The sequence below is a fragment of the Portunus trituberculatus genome, chromosome 31 (assembly GCF_017591435.1).
Source record: "Portunus trituberculatus isolate SZX2019 chromosome 31, ASM1759143v1, whole genome shotgun sequence".
NCBI lineage: Eukaryota > Metazoa > Arthropoda > Malacostraca > Decapoda > Portunidae > Portunus > Portunus trituberculatus.
In genome coordinates, this window is record NC_059285.1 from 3501622 (window position 1) to 3524269 (window position 22648).

The following is a 22648-nucleotide window of genomic DNA, read 5'->3' on the forward strand; positions in this document are numbered from 1 at the left end:
CAGAGAGACAGAGAGAGAGAGAGAGAGAGAGAGAGAGAGAGAGAGAGAGAGAGAGAGAGAGAGAGAGAGAGAGAGAGAGAGAGAGAGAGGGAAAGGGATAGAGAGGGAAGAGAAATTTCCACACTCGTTCACTAGAGAGGAAGAGAAAGAGACACATGCAAGGTTTTTAAGGTGACATTGTGTGTGTGTGTGTGTGTGTGTGTGTGTGTGTGTGTGTGTGTGTGTGTTGCAGCGTGCAGAGGACAGCGTGACCTCCACACCACACCACACCATACCACACCACACCACACCACACCACACCACACCACACCACACCACACTGCCACAAGGAGAACAAGCTAAATAGAGTGATAAGATAAGCAAAGAAAATCGTATCTATGTAGCCAACACGCCAATGACTGATGAAGAAAGTGAATGATTTGAAATGCAAGATTTTTGAAGGAGACAAAAAAGGAAAACATGAGAGAAAAATAAGGAAACTCAAGGAAACTAAAGAGGAACGATAAGAAATTAATGATAAAATTATGTGTGCTCGTTCAACACGCCAATGAATGACAAAGGAAGTGAATAGATAAAAAAAGGTAAGGAGTTGATGAAGAGAGAGAGAGAGAGAGAATAAGAAACACAAGAAAAAGAAGAGAAGAGAAGAGGGAGTGTGTTGGAAAGGGAAAGAAGAAGAGTGAGAGAGAGAAGAGAAGAGAAGAGAAAAGAAGAGAAGAGGTAGTGTTAGAAAATGAGAGAAGAGAAGAGAAGAAACGAGAGAAAAGAAAACAGGGAATGTGCTGGAAAAGAGAGAAAAGAGGAGAGAAGAGAAAAGAAGAGAAAAGAGAGGAGAGAAGAGGAGTGTGCTGGAAAAGAGAGAGAAGAAAAGAGAGAGAGAGAGAGAGAGAGAGAGAGAGAGAGAGAGAGAGAGAGAGAGAGAAGAGGAAGTGTGTTGGAAAATCTGTGCCTTATGAACTGATCTATTACGGAACGAAGTGGAACAGAACAAAACGGAACGGAAGAGAATATAGTGTCTCGCCAAGCCTCCCCCAACCCCGCCACAGGAACACCCCTACCCACCGTCACCACCCTCAGCGCCACCAGCAGGAGTGACTAATATCCATATTCAGATACGCTTTCCCCTCTCACTGTGACAATTTTCCAAGGCCACAGAGACAAGAGGATTTTCAAGACAGTTTCTCTTTTTAATAAACTAGAAATCTTACTAACCCATCACCAAAACCATTAAAATACTCTTAAAAACACGAGTATCTTCAGCTGGAGCCTTTGAATGGAAGCGATGGTGAGAGCGCAGTGCATTTCAGAAAACGCACCTCGTCACTAGAAGAAAACGGGAGATATTATAGAACAAATATTTTTAATCCATTTATCTCACAGCAGACACAAATACTCATGACCTCCCTAGCAATACAACGACGCTTTCACTCTTGTTGGTAAATGCATGGTGTGTGTGTGTGTGTGTGTGTGTGTGTGTGTGTGTGTGTGTGTGTGTGATAACGTTGCTTCCTGCCTATACCTACACGTTTCCGGTAACCCCTTCCTCCCCCTCCCTTCTAACCCCCCCAATCCTACCTCCGCCAGCATAGATCACCGAACACTCACACACACACAGCAGAAAATAAATCCTACATCTTACAATCCCTTAGGCCTATCCTTAGACACGGATGCCTATACTGAGAGCATCGAGAACAAACGTCTATGTATTACCTGTACGCATCACACCTGTACACACACACACACACCTGTACACAAGGGAAGGCGTTAGGTGAAGGTGTGGTGTGTGTTGCTCCTTTCTCAGCAACAGTGACATGTGTTGTGGTCCATCCCAAAAAGGTCAGGTCCAGTTAGGTTAGGTCAGGTTAGGTTAGATTAGGTTAGGTTAGGTTAGGTTAGGTTAGGTTAGTTAGGCTAGGTGTAATTGGGGAAGCTTTGCCTTTATATTGGCGCCTCCTTCTTATTGTATCTATCTTCTTACTCTGCTCCTTCTAACAAGTTCTTTCGCTGACTTTTTCTCTCTTTTTTTCCACATTTCGTACGCCATTTCCTTCTCTTGTATCTCTTGATTTTCAAAAGGCAATTGTCCTTTAATATTTTCAGCTTCTTCTTCTTCTTCTGTGTATGGCCTCTGTAAAATTATTGTCATTTTTCCTTATTTCCTGATATCCTGAACACCTTGACGCGACTAGTGGAAGGGAGGGCCCACATGGAAAGGATATTGTGAAAGAGAATGATGAGAGAGAGAGAGAGAGAGAGAGAGAGAGAGAGAGAGAGAGAGAGAGAGAGAGAGAGAGAGAGAGAGAGAGAGAGAGAGAGAGAGAGAGAGAGAGAGAGAGAGAGAGAGAGAGAGAGAGAGAGAGAGAGAGAAAGAGAATTTTTTTTTATGAGGGTAAGATCACGAGAGGCGCTTTTCATTATGAGATTGATGAAGGAACGTGGTACTACTTCATTAATTCTCTCACTAAGACGATAAACAATTAGCAGTACCAGAGAGAGAGAGAGAGAGAGAGAGAGAGAGAGAGAGAGAGAGAGAGAGAGAGAGAGAGGTCGTGACTCCTGACTCCTACTAGTGTAACGCCCTACGGATGTTCCTATCTAGACGAGGCGCCGCCCTAGTCTCGCCCATTAGTGTGTTCCGAACTTGTGTCACGCTAACTGGTGGAAAGCCGCTCTCTCTCTCTCTCTCTCTCTCTCTCTCTCTCTCTGGTATTGTTTTCTGTCTCATTAGTCGTTTCCATTGCAGTTAGAATGAACGGGGGAGTGGTGAAGGCGGCGGTGTGGGCGTGGTGTGCCCTGCTGGTGCCTCTTTCACGCCCACAACACACGCTCAGGGTACGTAAGCCACACACACACACACACACACACACACACACACACACACACACACACACACACACATATACACATTTTCTCTCTCTCTCTCTCTCTCTCTCTCTCTCTCTCTCTCTCTCTCTCTCTCTCTCTCTCTCTCTCTCTCTCTCTCTCTCTCTCTCTCTTACGTACTCCACACCTGAGGATTGCCCGGGATTTCCCCACACACAGGTAACTAAATGATGCCTTCCTCCTCCTCCTCCTCCTCCTCCTCCTCCTCCTCCTCCTCCTCCTCCTCCTCCTCCTCTTCTCTCTGCTCTCTGTATCCTTCTTCATCTTCCTACTTATTTTGTTCTTCTTTCACTCAATTTTATTTTCAGATTTTTCTTGTTTCCTATTTTTTGTCTTTCTTTTTCTTTATTTTCTTCTACTGGTAAATCTTCTAATTATTCTTTCTGTCCCTTTGTGTCCGTCTGTCTGTCTGTCTCTCTCTCTCTCTCTCTCTCTCTCTCTCTCTCTCTCTCTCTCTCTCTCTCTCTCTCTCTCTGTGTGTGTGTGTGTGTGTGTGTGTGTGTGTGTGTGTGTGTGTGTGTGTGTGTGTGTGTGTGTGTGTGTGTGTGTGTGTGTGTGTGTGTGTGTGTGTGTGTGTTTCTCTAATAACATACTACAACTACTTCTCCTTCTCGTCTTCCTCCTCCTCCTCCTCCTCTTCCTACTACTACTACTACTACTACTACTACTACTACTACTACTACTACTACTACTACTATTACTACCACCGCCCTTGAACCCTGCATATACCTCTTATCTCCTTTCCTCCTCTCCATCCCACACCCCTAAACCCACACAATCTTTCACTCCCTCGTCAAAAATCGGTCTATAATCTTGATCTTGTCCTCAGCTGTCGACTTCAACCTCGAGGACCTTCTCACGCAGCCCAATGAACTTCTGACTCGCTCGGGCACCATCAGTAGGTCCTGCACGACGCCTGAGAAGCAGCCAGAGAGAGAGAGAGAGAGAGAGAGAGAGAGAGAGAGAGAGAGAGAGGTGATCTGCAGTGCTGGTGTGTGCATAGACCTGGCTGCAGAGACCGGCCATTTAGCAGAAGTACTGTATCTTTGAACAGATTAACACTTTATTGACAAAAAGGTACTTAACCCCTTCAGTACTGGGGCACTTTTTTTTTATCTTAAGATTTGAGTACAATTAGATAATTCTATTGACACTGGAAAGGGTCTATGGAGGTCAGAAGCTTAATGGCCAGGGTCTTCATGATCTTAATCCCTCACATGAGTTTCTAAAAGCTGTATAAAATCACCATATAGTAAGCAGAATGAACATAGAAACGCGTCATGGTACTGAAGGGGTTAAGTAAACAAGGGTACAAGGAGAACAGTAGAACAGGAGGTGGGGATACAGAGAAAGGAAATAACAGAAACAGATATCATGGTTAAGAACGAAAAAAAAAGGAAAACTATATGATAATTACAAACATATTGCAACACGAAAGTGCATGTATTTACAATTTCCATAAGTATAAAAATCAGTAATTATATATATATGTTTGGGGTGTTAGTGATGTTACCCTCAATCTTAACACATTTAACCCCTTCAGTATTGAGACGCATTTTCACCATGAGTTTTGTGTATGATTAGACGATTCTATTAACATTAGGAAGGGTCTTTGGAAGTCAGAAGTTTAATGGCCAGAGTCTTCACTATTTTAATCTCCCACATAAGTTTCTGAAGCTGTATAAAATCACCAAATAATCACCAGAATAAATATGAAATCGTGTCATGGTACTGAAGGGGTTAGATACCAACAGCATCCTTATTTTCACTTCCTGTACCATGCATACCATTTCTTATCCATCTCGTCACAAAGTCTGGCTCAGCATGTGACCTTTCCATACCTGCGTGCACTGTCAGACGAGATGAAACAAGGTGCCCTTTAAAAATAACATAAAAAAATGAGGGAAGCTTCGAGTCATCAGTCATCAGTCATCATCTTTCCCATATGTCACCTCACACTAATGATGATGATGATGATGATGATGTTGATGGTGATGCTGATAGGCCTACACGTGACACTTCTTGTAATCGTCGTCCTCTTTCCCATGTCACCTCACACTAATAATAATGATGATGATGATGATGATGATGATGATGATGATGATGGTGGTGGTGGTGGTGGTGGTGGTCTGCAGGTGTGTGTGGTAACGCCGCCCTGTGTGAGTCGTACGTGCCACTGCTGAGTCAAGTTACCTCCAACAAGACAGTGCTGGTCTTCTTCCGGGAACGTGTGTGCAGGTGTGTGTGTGTGTGTGTGTGTGTGTGTGTGTGTGTGTGTGTGTGTGTGTGTGTGTGTGTGTGTGTGTGTGTGTGTGTGTGTGTGTGTGTGTGTGTGCAAAAAAAAAGACTAGAGAAAAAAAAATAAAAAGAACCCAATTTTACTGTCCGGTGATGCAAGAGAGAGAGAGAGAGAGAGAGAGAGAGAGAGAGAGAGAGAGAGAGAGAGAGAGAGAGAGAGAGAGAGAGAGAGAGAGAGAGAGAGAGAGAGAGACAGAGAAACACAGAGACAGAAAACATAGACAGAAAAACACAGACAGAGACAAAGAGAAACAGAAACAGAGACAAACAGAAAGACAGAGACACAGAGACACACAAACACCCACACAACACCTTGAAACTCACACCCATCCCTCCCCACCCCAGGCAAACACCAGGCGTCATTCACGTGTGTTGCCCCATCGCACCACCACCCCAGGGACCACCGCTCACCCCCAGCTCCTCCATATCCTTCGTGCAACAACCGGCCATGGGAGGGTTCCATCGCCCCTCACAGCGCCCTAACGCCCGCCAGCCCGGCCATGGAGGTTTCTTGGAGGATAATGAAGAGGAAGAAGAGGAGGAGGATATAGAGTTCATAAACCCCCCAGTAATACCCACACGCTTCCCTCAGACAGTACCCCACCCTCTCCACCCCCCGGCAGGCAATCCACGCCCCGCTACCCGCTTCACCACCACCACCACCACCACCACCACCACTAGCACCACCACTAGAAGACCACCAGTCCTCTTCCAGCCTCAGCGCCCTCCTTCATCCTCGGGGGTCTTGCTGGGTGCAGATAGAGGTCCCACTATTCCAGGGGCGCAGAATGTGTCCTCCCCAGTGTCCCAGAGCCCCGAGCCCCCATCACGGAGCCCCCAGTGCCGCCCATCCTGCCCACGGAGAATGAGTGTGGGTCCATCAGTCAAGCGGGCTCTGCGACGGTGTGTGTGTGTGTGTGTGTGTGTGTGTGTGTGTGTGTGTGTGTGTGTGTGTGTGTGTGTGTGTGTGTAAGGGAATAGTTGCTGCATCATTTTGAGTTGTGTCGTGGTGTGCAGTGTGGCGTAGAGTGGTATGTGGTGCAGTGGTGCGGTGTGATGAGGTGTGGTGTGATGAGGTGTGGTGCATGAGTTACATAGCAGTGGTGCAGTGCAGTATGGTGAATTGCGTGGTGCTGCTATGGTTACCTTTGTCCTAGTGTGTGTGTGTGTGTGTGTGTGTGTGTGTAATTCACCTCGGTCGCCAACCAGTCTTCCCCATTACGGAGCGAGCTCAGAGCTCATAAACCGATCTTCGGGTAGGACTGAGACCACATCACACTCCACACACCGGGAAAGCGAGGCCACAACCCCTCGAGTTACATCCCGTACCTATTTACTGCTAGGTGAACAGGGGCCACACATTAAGAGGCTTGCCCATTTGTCTCACCGTCCCGGGACTCGAACCCGGCCCTCTCGATTGTGAGTCGACTGTGTTAACCACTACACTACGCACTGTGTGTGTGTGTGTGTGTGTGTGTGTGTGTGTATCTATCTGTCTGTCTGTGTGTGTTTACCTCCTCATTTAAATATGTTTGCATGTATGTATGTATGTATCACAGTTGAAGGAAGCAAATAACGATAACAATGGATGATGATGACAGTGCTTTCTAAAGCCCTTGTGGCCTCATTACAGCCGTGGGCGGTGGGCGTGGGCGTGCTGGACAAAGGTGGATTCCAGGTGGTCTGCGGGGGTGCCCTCATTAGCTACCTACACGTCGTTATCGCCGCCCACTGCCTCCACAACCCCGCCCCGTGAGTGTGTGCGTACGTGCGTGTATGCGTGCGTTTATCTTCTTCTTTTACCGGATTCTTTAAGTCTTTAAGTAGTACATTGTCACTAATATCTTCTATCTAGTGTGTGTGTGTGTGTGTGTTTCACTGTTTGATCTGCTGAAGTCTCTGACGAGACAGACAAGACGTTACCCTACGGAACGAGCTCAGAGCTCATTATTTCCGATCTTCGGATAGGCCTGAGACCAGGCACACACCACACACCGGGACAACAAGGTCACAACTCCTCGATTTACATCCCGTACCTACTCACTGCTAGGTGAACAGGGGCTACACGTGAAAGGAGACACACCCAAATATCTCCACCCGGCCGGGGAATCGAACCCCGGTACCCTGGCTTGTGAAGCCAGCGCTCTAACCACTGAGCTACCGGGCCGTAGTGTGTGGGTGTGTGTGTGTGTGTGTGTGTGTGTGAATCTAGCATTACTGAACATCACTCCTTTTCCTTCCTCCTCTCCTTCTCCTCCTCCTCCTCCTCCTCCTCCTCCTCCTCCTCCTCCTCCTCCTATCTTTTCTCCTCCTTTTCCTTCTCCTCCTCCTCCTCCTCCTCCTCCTCCTTCTCCTCCTCCTCCTCAATCTTCTCAACTTCCTCCTCCTCCTTTTCCTCCTCCCTCTATTCCTCGTCTTTTCCTCCTCCTCCTCCTCCTCCTCCTCCTCCTCCTTCACCCTCCTCCCGCGCCTCCTCCAGGACACACGTGCGCCTGGGGAACCTGCCTGGGGCTTCCGTGGATAGGGCGATCCTGACGTGGGTGCATCCCGATTACCACGCCGCCAGCAGGGACAACGACCTAGCGCTTCTCACCCTCGCCACACCTGTCTCCTTCTCCGGTAGGTGGTGGTGGTGGTGGTGGTGGTGGTGGTGGTGGTTTTTCTTTTGTTTTTGTTTTTGTTTTTGTTTTGTTTTAGTTCTTCTGTTTCTTCTTCTTCTTCTTCTTTTTTCTTCTTCTTCTTCTTTTTGTTTTGTTTTAGTTTTTCGTACTTTTGGGGAGTTTTCTTGTGCTTGTTTTTGTTTTTTTCCTGCTTCTTCTGTTTTTTCTTCTTCTTTTTCTTCTTCTTCTTTTCTTCTTCTTCTTCTTCTTCTTCTTCTTTCATGGTTGTTTTACTCTGTGTCGCTAATCTTTTCTTTTTTTTTTTTTATCCTTTCTCCTCTTTCTCAACATTTTCTCCTCTTCCCGCTCCTCCTCCTCCTCCTCCTCTTCCTCCTCCTTTTCCTTTTCTTTTTTACCCCCTTCATCTTTTTCTCCTTATCTTCACTTCCTTTTCTACCACATGATTCTGGGCATATTCCTCCTACTCCTCCACCCTCTGACTACTTCATCCCTAAAATTAAAATTCTTTATAAAGACGTTTTCCTGGCCCTCTCTGGCCTTGATTCTCGGAAGGCTTACGGTCCGGATGGAGTCCCTCCTGTTGTTCTCAAAAACTGTGCTTCCGAACTCGCTCACTGCCTGGTCAAACTCTTTCATCTGTGTCTCTCTACTTCTATTTATCCTTCTTGCTGGAAGTTTGCTCACATTCAACCTGTCCCTAAAAAGGTGACCACTCCAATCCTTCTAACTACCGCCCTATAGCTTTGATTTCCTGCCTTTCTAAAGCCTTTGAGTCTATCCTTAATAGGAAGATAATGAGGCATCTATCAGCTCACAACCTTCTCTCTGATTGCCAGTATGGTTTCCGTAAAGGCAGATCTACTGGTGATCTTCTTACTTTCCTAACTGAATCTTGGTCATCCTCTTTTAGGGACTTCGGTGAAACCTTTGCTGTCGGCCTTGACATATCGAAAGCCTTCGATAGAGTCTGGCACAAATCTTTAATTTCTAAACTACCCTCCTACGGATTCTATCCTTCTCTCTGTACCTTCATCTCCAGTTTCCTTTCCGATCGTTCTATTGCTGCTGTAGTAGACGGTCACTGTTCTTCCCTAAAACTATCAACAGTGGTGTTCCACAGGGTTCTGTCCTATCACCCACTCTCTTTCTATTATTCATCAATGATCTCCTAAATCTGACTCAATGCCCTATCCACTCCTATGCTGATGATACCACCCTGCATTATTCAACAGCGTTCAACAGACGCCCAACCCAACAACAATTAAATGACTCAAGGCGAGATGCTATAGGACGCCTAACTTCTGATCTTTCACTTGTTTCTGATTGGGGCAGAGAAAACCTGGTTTTGTTCAATGCCTCAAAAACTCAATTTCTACAACTATCTACTCGACATAACCTTCCAGACAACTATCCTCTCTTCTTCAATAACACTCAACTTCCCTCTCCTCTACATTAAACACACTCGGTCTATCCTTCACTAAAAATCTAAACTGGAAATTTCACATCTCTACTCTTGCTAAATCAGCTTCCAAGAAGTTAGGTGTCCTATGGCGTCTTCGTCCATTTTCTCTCCCTCCCAGCTGCTTGCTCTGTACAAGGGCCTTATCCGCCCGTGTATGGAGTATGGCTCTCATGTCTGGGGGATCCACACACAGCTTTACTAAACAAGGTGGAATCTAAAGCTTTTCGTCTTATCAACTCTTCTCCTCTAACTGACTGTCTTGATTCTTTAAGTCACCGCCGCAATGTTGCATCTTTATCTGTCTTCTACCGCTGTTTTCATGCTGTCTGCTCTTCTGAACTTGCTAACTGCATGCCTTCCCCTCCTGCGGCCTCGCTGCACAAGACTCTCTACTTCTTCTCATCCCTATTCTGTCCATCTTCCTAATGCAAGAGTTAACCAGTATCTTCACTCCTTCATTCCCTACACTGGTAAACTCTGGAACTCTCTACCTGTGTCTGTATTTCCACCTGCCTATGACTTAAACTCTTTCAAAAGAGGAGTGTCAAGACACCTCTTACGTTAACTGGACCCTCCTTTTAGATTTTTTTGTTTTTTCTCTTTATACTATTCCTCTTAACAGGGCCTGGCAACCAGCGGGATTTTTTTTTTTCCAACTTTGTTTTCCCTTGGCCAGTGCCCTTGTAATGTAAAAAAAAAAAAAAAAAAAAAAAACATCCATCCTTGCGTGACCTAACCTAACCTGATTCACCAACAGACAACATCCGGCCTGTGTGTTTGCCCTTCCCTTACCGCCTGGACGGGTTCGTGGGACAGCAGGTGCAGGTGCTGGGGTGGGGAAGCAGGGCCACGGTGGAGAACGGCACGCTGCGGGTGATAGGGCTGGGGGAGTGTCGCAAGGCCTACAGTTCCCCTTCCCTCATCTCAGACAATAAGGTCGGGTTCTTCTCTGACCCGATCTCCTCTACTGCCCCTGCCTTCTTCCCTCGCACTTCGTCAGCAGCGATGGTGGTGGACAGGAGGCATTTGTGTGGCTCGCCCGCCCCGTCAGCACCCTCCTCCACGACTTGCCTGGTTTGTAATGTTGTTTCCCTGTAGCCTTTGTTGATTTGCCCTTGTTTCCTGTGTTGTGCTGGCTTTTATGTGTCTATTCCAGGTTCAAATGGAGCGTCAGGGTGTTGTCTGATTTGTGAAGATTTAAATGGATAGTATATGTATTTGTATTGGTATCATTATATATGCACACCTCCCCCTCTCTCTCTCTCTCTCTCTCTCTCTCTCTCTCTCTCTCTCTCTCTCTCTCTCTCTCTCTCTCTCTCTCTCTCTTCAGGGTTTTCACGGTGACGCAATCTCCATGAATATTCTCACTCTATTATGCACTTCCCGCTTCCCTTTGTTCCTTTACTAGCACGGCTTTTCACGCTGGGCGGTTCTAGTCCTACAGAGATTTACCACCTTCCGCTTCCTGAGTGTCGTAACCCTGCTGTCTGTCTGTCACCTCAATGCCGCGCTCACCACCCCGGAACTCATGCACCTCATAGTGATCTAACCTAACCGGACCTAACCTATTATCAATCTACCTTTCCACCTGCAGAGTGACTACGGAGCGTCTTTCATTTACCTGGGCAGTCTTTCACCTTGACTCTTTCCCGTAACCTTAACCTAACCTAACCTAACGTAGCTAACCGAGTACTAATCCTCCTTTTCCACCTGCAGAGTGACTTCGGGGCGCCTCTTATCTACCTGGACCTGGACACCACGGGGAAACACTTCCTGGTGGGCGTGTCCTCTCGTGGGGAAGGCTGCGATGCGGGGCCGGGCCTGTACACGCGAGTGGGGTACTTCCTTCCCTGGCTGGCGGTTCAACTCGGGACAGTACAAGCCTCCACTCAGAGTACCGCGTCCAGCTCTGTCCCCAGCCCATCACTGATCAGGAGAGTACCGGACCAGACCCACCGTAGCAGAGGATAGCGGGTCAAGTGAAGGCAGAGAGTGGAGGCGAAGGAGGATTGGAGAAAGGGAGACAGACAAAGTAGTGAGACAGAGACAGGATAGAGGAAAGGAAGGTGAGATGAATGAAATAGTGAGGAAGGAAGGAAGGCAGAGAGGATGCAAAAAAGAAAGCAAGACAAGATACTGAGACAGGGAGACACGAAGCTTAGCAGGGGAGATAGAAGGAAATAAAGCAAGATAGCAGTGAGATAAGGAGAGAGGGAAGGAAGGATGGTGGGGGAGAAGGTGAGAGGATGAAAGGAAGGGAAGCAAGAAAGACAAGATAGGGAGGAAGGGAGGTAAAAATGCTGAGGGAGACAAAGAGGATGGAAGAAAGGAAAAGACAAAGCAGTGAGGCAAGGAGAGATGGGGAGGGAGGGATGGTGGGGGAGAAAATGAGAGGATGAAAGAAAGAGAAGCAAGAGAAACAAGATAGGAAGGAAGGGAGGTAAAGGTGGATGAAACACAGAGAATGGAAAAAGGAAAAGAAAGATAGGCAGGTAGTGTGGATGGCCAAGCACTGGAATCAAGCTTACATCTCTCACAGCAGAATCTCAGAAAATACACTAGTTTACCTTAGTATCTCGTCACAGAAAACTAAATATAATGGTATGACAGAAAATAGTTTATAATTATTAACTTAAATAAAATTGCGTTCTCAAGCCACGTTTCTATCTTTGTTATCCTTATAAGATGCCATAAAAAGTACTTAGCGGCGTTTTCAAGTATATTTTCATGATTCTGGTGACAATCTAACAACGACCTTAAACCACCACTAAGTTAAAAGATCTCTGAGAACACGAGTAATCATTTATGTGAATTATGTGGCCTTGAAAGATCGTTGTGAGGATGCAAATGTGTGCCAAGACAAGCTAAGGATTATGAGACTGGTGAGAGGGATTAGGCCAGTGATGAGAGGATTTCCGGGCACCAACCCAGGATTATGACAATGAGGAGACAGAAAGGTGATTTTTTTTTTTTTATCTTAATGTAAGAGGGGGGAATCTGACCAAGGGCAACACAAACAATTAAACAAAAACTCAGATGCCAGTCCTCGAGTATGTCTGAGAGAGTCAACTAAAAGAATGGGATAATTGTCTTGAGTTCAGGTCACAGGAAGATGGAAGCACAGAAGCAGGGGCAGGTACAGGAAGCTCCAATGGAGAGAAGTGGTGTGGTACTTTTAGAAGAGTGGATACTGACATTGCTCAAAGTTGTGAATTATTTGTCTTAAGTTTTATTTTTTCATTGCCTGTCAATATTTACAAAAGTGGTAAGGTGTACTTCCAGCTTTACATCAATTAGACCAAAGAAAACATCGTGTCTATGAAACGGCAAAAAAAACAAGAATTATACATACTTTTTTACAATAACAGCAGTAAAAAACTTCGGTACTCCTCTTCAAAGATCATCAGTTTTTCATCTACACTTTTCTTTCCACAAACCACTCATACACAATTTCTTCATTCTCCCGAACACCCTTTTCTGAACCATCATCCTGAATACCCTCCTCTACCCCCACCACCTGCCCTTATCCCTCTCATTCCCTCTTGCTACACCAACTCCTCTTCCTCTCCCTACATCCACTCCACGTCCTTGTCCCATCTGCATGCGCCTTCCACTCACCACATGCTCTCCTCTTCCACTATCCTCCAATCCATGTCCTCTTCCCATCTCCACACCTCTCCCTCTGGTCAACCCCCGTCCTCTGCCTCGCCAGTTCCAGCGGCCGGAGTCTCTTCCCACACCCTGGTCCTGTTCTCGGCTTGTCCGCGCCCACACCTCCCTGTAGTCCAGCACATAGTACTTCCACATGGTGTCTCCCAGCCCTGTCCTCTGTAGCATTTTCTGGAACCTCTGCACCTTGGTGATGTTTGATGCTGTCTCCGCGAACCTCCGCTGGTCTTCAATGGTCGGCAGGATGATGTTAATGCCGTCATCGGACTCTGAATCGTTGTGGTTTGTTTTCGTGGTTTTAGCGAGTTTGCGGCGCTTAGTGGTCTTCTTCTGTTTCTTTACCGTTTTCTTTAGTTGCCCCTTGTCGTCGCTGTTTGCTGTTTCAGTGTCCGGTTTCGTTTTGTGTTTATTTGGGGTCATTTTTTTCCTGGTCTTGTCTTGGAGCTCTTCAGTTGCGGCCAGTTCTTGATCACATGTGTGAGAGTCACCCTTAGCTGGGTTGATCTTTTTAGTCAGTGGCATTTCTTCGTCTCTCTTGGACAGTTCTGCTTCAACTGTTCCAAGATTTTCCTTGACCACCGATTCTTTAATGGCGGTGAGTTGTACTTCACTAACATTCTGCTGTTCTTTGTTAGCTTGGAGTGGTCGAGGCTCGCTGATGACACAGGAAGCAGTTTTTGAAACCTTATCCTGGGGTATGTTGACGCGGGGCACAGCCTCGGCACATTTGGGCTGCTCTACTGTAAACAGGGAAATGACGTTCTTGTTTTCTTCAGAAACAGAATCGTCGGCGGCTTGCTTTTCTAAGTTTGTGCATTCATCGATCGTCTTTGCTTCAGTAGCCACATGGTACCTAATTATCTTCATCTTAAACTTGTTCTCTTGTCTGTCGCCAGGCTTCTCTATTTCCTTTACGGCCACTTTTGTAAGGGGCCTCCCCCACCAAAACCTCGTCTTTAACTGATGTTGCGACCTCTTCACAGACAGACTGAGTTTCGTATGCGATGTCACTGGCCTCCTGCACGTCCTCGCTCAAAGACTACGTATTGTAAAACTTCTTCAATGAAGGACGTTTCTTGCTCGATAACAGATGCTTCGCTGATGAACGGCACCCCTGCAGTGAAAGATACAACTTCCTTATTTATGGAGGATAACATTACCACTGCTGTTTCTTGGTGTCATCAGGACAAGACGCAGCAACACCCCTTCAGCCAGCCACACTTTACCGTTCTTGATGGAGGCCACTCGGCAAGTCCACCCTAATCCTGCGGGGCCCACTTGTGGCGGGGGTGTATCCAGCAAATCGAGTTTAAAGTCAGTCTCAGCAAACCGCAACACATTCCTCTGGGAAACAGTGTTGCGTTGTGAAGTGTAGCGACATTTCTCCAGGGAAGCACCCACAGCCTGACTCATAATCCTCATCTCAGCCTTTACCACACAGTCGCTACACTGCCCGGAGATCCTCACTATGGCGGCAGTGTGTGGTGCGTGGCCGCCTCCCTGCACACCACGCCCCTTCTCCCACACCGGCACCGTCCTCACACACAACCGCTCCCTGACAACACCTAATCGTCTTGTCCGCGTCAATTGAACAAGATAAAGGTGACGGCAACCATATCTATCACAATCGTCTCCAGAGCCAAACTTGACGGACACAAGGTTGCCCTGCCCACTGCTGCTCACGATGATGCTCAGAACTGATGGTGGTGGTGAGAGAAGCTGACGTGGGGAATGTTCACTACAGGCCACCTACACCCACACACACGCCAGTAGTGATGATGTTCAGGATTTTTTTTTCTTTTTTTATGTTAGAGAGAAAAAAAAAAACACTTAGTTGCTAGTCCCCTTAACATTAGACACCGTTTATTTATTTATGGAGAGAGAGAGAGAGAGAGAGAGAGAGAGAGAGAGAGAGAGAGAGAGAGAGAGAGAGAGAGAGAGAGAGAGAGAGAGAGAGAGAGAGAGAGAGAGAGAGAGAGACATTATGGTAGCAAAACAAAAAAATTCCTCTTAAGCAACCTAACCATCATTGTTATCATCATTATTATTATCATTATCATAATCACTATTGTTACTTTTATCACTCATTATCATTATCATCATCGTTATCATTATCATTACCATCCTAATCATCACTATCATTACCAGTACCTATTATCAACCTATTGAGCGGCGGTGAAAACATCTCAACACTGGTCTTGCCTGAGTCAGAAGCCAAGGATGAGGTGGGTGTGCTGACACGTTTGGAGGGTGGAGCGGCCTAGCCAGAAATCAGGTCCGTATCAAAAGGTTCTGAGTTATACTGTCACATCAGCTGATAAGTCTTTCTCTCCTGGACTAAACAAAGTGTGAGTCATGGAGAGCACAGCAAGGGTTCTGTTGTAGTGAGAGAAGAGGCACAGCAAAGAGGCAGCCGTGGTGTTGGACGCTGCACGGCACTCCCTGGATACTGACAGCACCGCACAGCCGTCTGTAATGATGGCAACAGCAACGACAATAGTAACGATGATGGATGATACTGATAGTGATAATAATAATAGTGATAATAATAATGATAACAATAACAATGATAATAATAATAATAATAATAATAATAATAATAATTATTATTATTATTATTATTATTATTATTATTATAATAATAATAATAATAATAATAATAATAATAATAATAATAATAATAATAATAATAATAATAATAATAATAATAATAATAATAATAATAATAATAATAATAATAATAACAAGAGGGACAGGTAGTATGAAGAGTTAATTTTCATTTGAGGTCCTTTATCGACGAGCAGTAATGACGAGGGTCGTAGTACACACACACACACACACACACACACACACACACACACACACACACACACACACACACACACACACACATGAAATCCTCCTAAAAAACAAAAGCAATGTTTGTGGTCACAGTGAGATGAGAAACAAAAGCATGGCAGGGCACAATAATGGAGTGACATTCCTTTGATCAGCACCGCAGCAGTCTTGGCAGGGCAGGAAAAAGGCGCGCTGCAGGCGGCGCCTCACAGCTCCTGGAAGGGCAGTGCACGCAGCAGGGCCGGATACTCCTCCAGGATCCATTTGTTGACTTCGTCCCTTACCTCCGTGGAAAGCTTGTGGTCAAGCTGGCGAGCAAAGTTAGCGAGGCGAGCGTTGAGGGGCGCGAGGATGGGGCGAAGTACTGCCTGGGGAGGAACCTGCCTCAGGCTGTAGCCTTGCTCCTGCAGGTGGGCGTTACGGTGCTGGCTGTACCCCAGCTCGGGGCACTTGGGGCACTTGGTCACCATGGTGTGGAATTCAGAGATGCGTCCATCTGGCTTGTACCGCTGCACGCGCCCCACCCGCTGCACCTCCTGCTGGCGAGAACCCCCCAGACCATCCAGCTGCAGGCAGTAGGCCAGGTCAGGCACATCCAGCCCCGTGTCACTAATGCGACTCACCAACAGCGTGCACGGCGCTGTTGAATGCTGGAAGTCCTGAACGGTAGTCTCGCGCCCTTCGTTCTTGCCGCAGGCCCAGGGACGCCGGCAGGCAACCGCGAACACCTGCAGGTGCAGCACCTCCTCAAACATAACCAGCAGCTTCTGGCGCTGCTTGTGTTCAACGAAGTGGATCAAGGATCGCAAATAACAAAATTTGTAAGGATTCAACAGAATCAGTAACCGGTGGAGATCTCTGCGTCCCGGCGTGTCCTGCACGACACGCGAAAAGCCTCGAGGCAGCGGCGCCAGCACCTGCACCAGTTGCACACGGGCTATCACCCTGAGGACCACCAGCCGAGCCACGCTGACCCGTGATCGCACAGGGCCGACGCTTGACAGGATGACGTGCTCCTCCTCTGCCTCGCGAGACATGTCAGCCGTGAGGCCCACACGCCAGCTGCTGCGGATGCGGCGGGGGATGTGGCGGTACGCAGTGGCAGGAAGCTTGTGTACCTCGTCCATGAGCAGCAGGCCGTAAGTCTTGGCAAACACGGCGCGCCGCACGCGTGCATTGGCCCCTTCTGCCTCCCGGGAACCACTGAGCCAGTGGTAGGTGGCCAGCACCACGGCGGCCTCTTGCAGGCCGTTCTCTGGCCGCGCCGCAGACCCACACCGGAACACTAACTCACGGGGCAGGAGCGTCCAGCGCAGCACCTGGCGCTCCCACTGCTCCACCTGCTCCAGCGTGGCGCACACCACCAATGTGCTGCGTCGCATGACGGTGGCGGCAAGCACGCCCACCAACGTCTTGCCACTCCCGCATGGCAGCACGACGCAGCCACTGAGGAAGCACTCGGTGGTCGGTTCCACGAGAGCTGCCACAGCGTCCCGCTGGTGTGGCCGGACCTTGTGCAGCTCGTGGGGATTCATCCTGAGCTGTGTGGTGAACAGGGTTGCCGCCGAGGACACCTGCCTGATGTAGCAGCTGTACTGAGGCAGCCTGGAGGTGAGCGCCAGGCACGCCTCATCCTCCGCCTCGCACCATGGCTGCTGTGGGGCGTCAGTTGTGGAGTGACGGCGGCGTCTTTTGTTGGGAAACACAAAGTATGGGCGATGGAGATAGTCTTCAGCAATGCCCGCACTGCTGTATCCTTCTGCCATGTCGACGTCAATGCCTCTGGCTGTCCTTCACCTTGAACCTCACTCCCAACTTCCTCTTACAGATGTTCTGCTGTCTTCTCTCAGCAGGCAGGATTTGGTCACCTAGCTGTGTGTGCCTGGATGCAGGACGTGGCAGCAGTGATTGCAATGCAGTGTTGGCTCTTTTCACTCAATGAATGGTTCTTAGTACACAAAAGTCTGCCTCTCAAAACTCTGCATGCCTGCAGTTACTGACGCAGCCTTCATGTGGCCCTGCCGAAGTCCCAAGCAGGCGCCGGGCATCGCTCTGCTCCCAGTCTGCGGCTTCACTACACTACCACCGGCCCCTGCTGCATGGACACCAATCTGGATGTTATATCTTCTACACTATCAATTAAGACAACGACGACAACAACGACGACCATAACAACAACAACAACAACAAAACAACAACAACAACAACAACAACAACAACAACAACAACAACAACAACAACAACAACAACAATAAAATAATAAAAAAAAATAGTCAGAGCATGTTATCAAAAGTCTGGCCGAGCAGATAACAATCATGCAGCCATGACCACCCATCAGACACCTTCACAAGACCTTTTTTTCTTTTCTTTTATCTTCTTTTGTTTTCTTTTTTCCTGTACTGCTAAAACCTCCGATTAAAAAGCAACGAAATCTGAAGAGAAAGCTCACATAAAAGTTCGGATTTACAACAAGAAAAAAAAAGAAACAAAAAACTAAGCCAGAAAGCTCACATAAAAGTTCGGATTTACAACAAGACAAGAAACAAGACAAGAAGAAACACCAACACACGAGAAAGGAAGGAGAGAAGGAGAAGGAGGAAGGAAATAAAAAGGCAGGAAAACAAAGCAAGACAAAGAAAGGGGGCAGATTAGGAGTGAAGGCAGCGGGTCAAGAGTCAAGGCGGGTCAGCTGGTGTGGTGCACGGTGGCAGGTCGTGTGTACGCTGTTATCTGTGTGTGTGGGTGTGTGGAGTGGTAGCTGGGGTCTTTGTCTGCGTAGAGGAGGAGGAGGAGGAGGAGGAGGAGGAGGAGGAGGAGGAGGAGGAGGAGGAGGAGGAGGAGGAGGAGGAGGAGGAGGAGGAGAGCGAGGAGGAGGAGGAGGAGGAGGAGGAGGAGGAGGAGGAGGAGGAGGAGGAGGAGGAGGAGGAGGAGGAGAAGAGCGAGGAGGAGGATTTGAGTGTTTGTGTGACTGGTGCTTCGTGGAAAAAAAAAAAAAGAAGAAGAAAGTAAAGTACATGAGACACTAAATGGCCTTCATGACCTCAGTTTGAATTAAGAGAGAGGTTCCAAAACGCTCCTTGTAATACTAGTTTGATTTCAGGACTGTTTACTGACTGCGATCTCTCTCTCTCTCTCTCTCTCTCTCTCTCTCTCTCTCTCTCTCTATCATGACCTATCGCCGCCGGTGTCTCATGGTTGGCAGGCACAATGTGGTCTCCGCACGTCTACGGCTGGGCTTCCGTCCACCGTGGCAGATTGCCGGGGTGTTGGGCGAGCCTCCCTACACCGATTGTCGCTTGTGTCGAGCTCCTCTCTCCAACACCATTCAGCACTACTGCATGGAATGCCCCGCTGTCAGCCATCTCCTGCCCCAAGGACTGTCACTGGATGCTGTTTGCCGCTATCTTCTAGCTCATAACGTTCTGGAGGAAATGTTATTAAGACATCCGGGATTTTGTGGATATTAACCCTTTGCCCTGCGTGGCATTTATTAAGGTTTTGATGATATAAACTCTTTGCCCTGCTTTGTGTGTGTATGTGTGTGTGTGTGTGTGTGTGTGTGTGTGTGTGTGTGTGTGTGTGTGTGTGTGTGTGTGTGTGTGTGTGTGTGTGTGTGTGTGTGTGTGTGTGTGTGTGTGAATGTGGGTGCTCCATGCTGGCTGCATTGCTAATATGTATAATGTATTGTGTTGCCTGGCGCAATTGCGCAATAAATTAATCATATCAAATCTCTCTCTCTCTCTCTCTCTCTCTCTCTCTCTCTCTCTCTCTCTCTCTCTCTCTCGTTTGCCGGAGCCCTTCTTGCATGAAAAATGGATGAAAACAAAGAGAATCTCGCCTCACGTACTCATTGCCTCAAGTTATGACCTGCTCACGTGACGCAGCTGTCTATGACAGGGAACTATCTAGGACAGAGAATAATCTATGGCAGGGAACAATCTATGGCAGGGAACAATCTATGGCAGGGAGCTATCTATGGCAGGGAACTATCTATGGCAGGGAATTATGTATGGGAGTCCCGGGAACTGATGAACAAGGCTTTAAAATGAACAAGAATCCCACACATTCAGAAAAATCAATCCAATCGTATCTGGTAATAAAAAGTACAGGAATAAAGGCAGTTACTATGAATGAAGCTGAGTGAATAAACTGTGGATCACAACAAGTAAGTGGTGAGAGAGAGAGAGAGAGAGAGAGAGAGAGAGAGAGAGAGAGAGAGAGAGAGAGAGAGAGAGAGAGAGAGAGAGAGAAAAAAAAAACAGGAATATATAAAGTAAGTTAATGGGTGTGAATGGGTGATAACTAAGGAGCTTTTGATTCCTTATACATGCACGACATCCCATTTCTCCCCAACACTGCTATACAACCATTCTTACTGATCTTATTGATGTATTTACTTTTTTTTAACCAATACTTCATCTCTTTTTTTCAGCAAGATGGCAGCAGCGGTCTTTTCAACACCCCAACGCGGATTGTCATTAGATTTTTAAGCAAGAAAATAAAAAAATAACATGCTCTTTCTTTCATTTATTTTTATTCTTCATCATCATCATTATCATTATCTTCTCTTCCTTTCTAATCTTCATCATCATCATATTTTCCATTTCTCGTAGTTTTTAGTTGTTCCTCCTCCTTTTCCAGAGAGAGAGAGAGAGAGAGAGAGAGAGAGAGAGAGAGAGAGAGAGAGAGAGAGAGAGACACACACAACAACTGACCTTCCAGACCCCCAAATGCACCCCTTGACGCCACCCGCACCAACAAGCGACGACAGCAGGGCGTCATACACTCACACCCTCTGCATGGGACTACGGGGCTGGCTGACCTCACTGTGCAGGGCTGCGTAAGTAAATACCTCCCACCACAACCACATGTACACTTTTCATCAGTTGCTAAGCCGTTTCTACCTCTCTCTCTCTCTCTCTCTCTCTCTCTCTCTCTCTCTCTGCTCTTTGTCTTGGTGAGGACAGAATTTGATAATGAATGAATAAATAAGTAAAAATGTAATAATTAATAGTGCTGTGGCAGTAGGAAATGAATAAATGAAGGAAGGAATGAATGAAGGAAGGAATAAAAAATAAAATTTAAAAAAGAAGGAAGAGAAAAAAAGAAAAGAAAGGAAAGGAAGGAAAAGTAGACCATATTCTTCAAGGAAAAGAATTGTATGTATGTAAACCGAAACACTGCAAAATAAGACCAATTGATTTGTTTTTCTTTTTTTTTTTTTTTTTTTGTGTATAATCCTGTTTACGTAATCTCGCCTCTCTCTCTCTCTCTCTCTCTCTCTCTCTCTCTCTCTCTCTCTCTCTCTCTCTCTCTCTCTCTCTCTCTCTCTCCTGAGGTGACCCTTGCTTTCAACTCTGGTTATCACCGCTCCTTTAAATCGCTGTCAGATTAATACTATCGAGTACACACACATACACACACACACACACACACACACACACACACACACACACACACACACACACACACACACACACACACACACACACACACACACACACACACAGTCACCACTCACCAACTCACCACCATCACCACCACTACTACCATCACCATCACCACTACCACAATAGATTTTACTACCAACATCGTCATCATTAACAACCATCACAACCAGTACTACTATTACCACCGCCGTCACCATCACCGTCCCCATCACCACAGGGGCCCCACGTGGTGCCGTGTGGCGGCGTGGTGGTGCCGCGTGGAAGGCGTCCACGCGGCACACGGCTCAGAGGCTCATCTTTCGGTTATCAGTGTACACTCAGCGCCACACACAGAAACAGATAACTAAATAATGTAAATAGATAGATAAATGAGTAAATAATAATCCTCACTCTGTTCTAATTCTCAGCGCCACACACACAAAGGTAAATTAACAAAAATATAAGAAAATGAATTCATAAATAAAGAAGATAATTGTGTGCCTGGTAATGTTTCACTACCTTCCTGTGACTTGAACTGTCTTAAGAATTGAGTGAGGTACCTCAATAACTCAATTGGCTAACAAGACAACAACAATTTCCTGTTAACCATTTCTCCTCTTTTCTTGTTTGAGGAATGGTGGTTGAGCGAACTATTTTTTTTTTTTTCATTGATTTTTGTATCAAATCAGAATTTAACACACGTCACTCCAAAATCCCTCCAACATCTCTTCAACCTTCTAGCCTTCAACCTTTCTTAAAGAAGAAATAACAACAAAATAATAATAATAAGTGAACTAAACTAAAAAGAAAAGCTGGTGTACATTTCCTCCATTCCAAAAATCAGCCCCACGGAGAAGCAACTCCTTGTTGCAAGGCACTTTGTAGTACAACACACATCTCTGCCGCCTCACTGCGATGTGTTCAACTCAACAACTGCGGACCTACAGTGACCACCCACCTGACTAAAGTGATACTCTCCCAAAGACGCCACAGGACTCAATAAACTGTGTAAGCAAGTACATTACAAAATACCCAAAGCTGTGATAGCCTGCTCCTTAGACTCATGTGGACAAATATAAATCAGAAAAATAAGGCAAGTTGCACGTGGCATTCTATGTATGAAATATGGCCACGCATTTCCACCTGTCACTCCCATCCATAAACTTAGTAATCTTGCAAAGCACCCCAATAACTCGGAACAAGCCTGCTAACTGGGTCTATTCCTTGCGTCAGCCAAGCTATCTCAGAACCAACTTTTTTCTAACATTTTTTTTAACCAGGTACTTCTTGTCGCACCCTGGTGTGGTTCATGCAAGGACGCCGCGTCCCTCAGTAAAGCAGGGAGGGGAGTGGTACCATTACGATACCATAGAGGGGCGGGGCGAAGTGCCGTGTGACCCTCAAGGTGCCGGGCGACGTGCGGCACTGGGGATATTTAGCGAGGCGGT

The 22648-nt window shown here is 46.8% G+C and overlaps 1 protein-coding gene and 1 long non-coding RNA gene across 2 annotated transcripts in view; both read left to right on the top strand.

The window, feature by feature from the left end:
* LOC123511271 overlaps positions 1-3817 on the top strand; it is an 8086-nt gene extending 4269 nt beyond the window's left edge. The window contains exons 2-3 of the long non-coding RNA XR_006676723.1: positions 2744-2832; positions 3713-3817. This is a non-coding gene — a long non-coding RNA (uncharacterized LOC123511271). The remainder of the gene's footprint in view (positions 1-2743; positions 2833-3712) is intronic.
* A 791-nt stretch (positions 3818-4608) lies between these two features.
* Positions 4609-11513, top strand: LOC123511603 (clotting factor G beta subunit-like). Its single transcript, XM_045267628.1, has 7 exons — positions 4609-4622; positions 5527-5776; positions 5944-6084; positions 6815-6933; positions 7661-7800; positions 10022-10338; positions 10981-11513. Exons 1-7 carry the CDS (start codon positions 4609-4611, stop codon positions 11233-11235), a joined length of 1236 nt encoding a protein of 411 aa, XP_045123563.1. The 3' UTR covers positions 11236-11513.
* The last annotated feature ends 11135 nt before the right edge of the window (positions 11514-22648 follow it).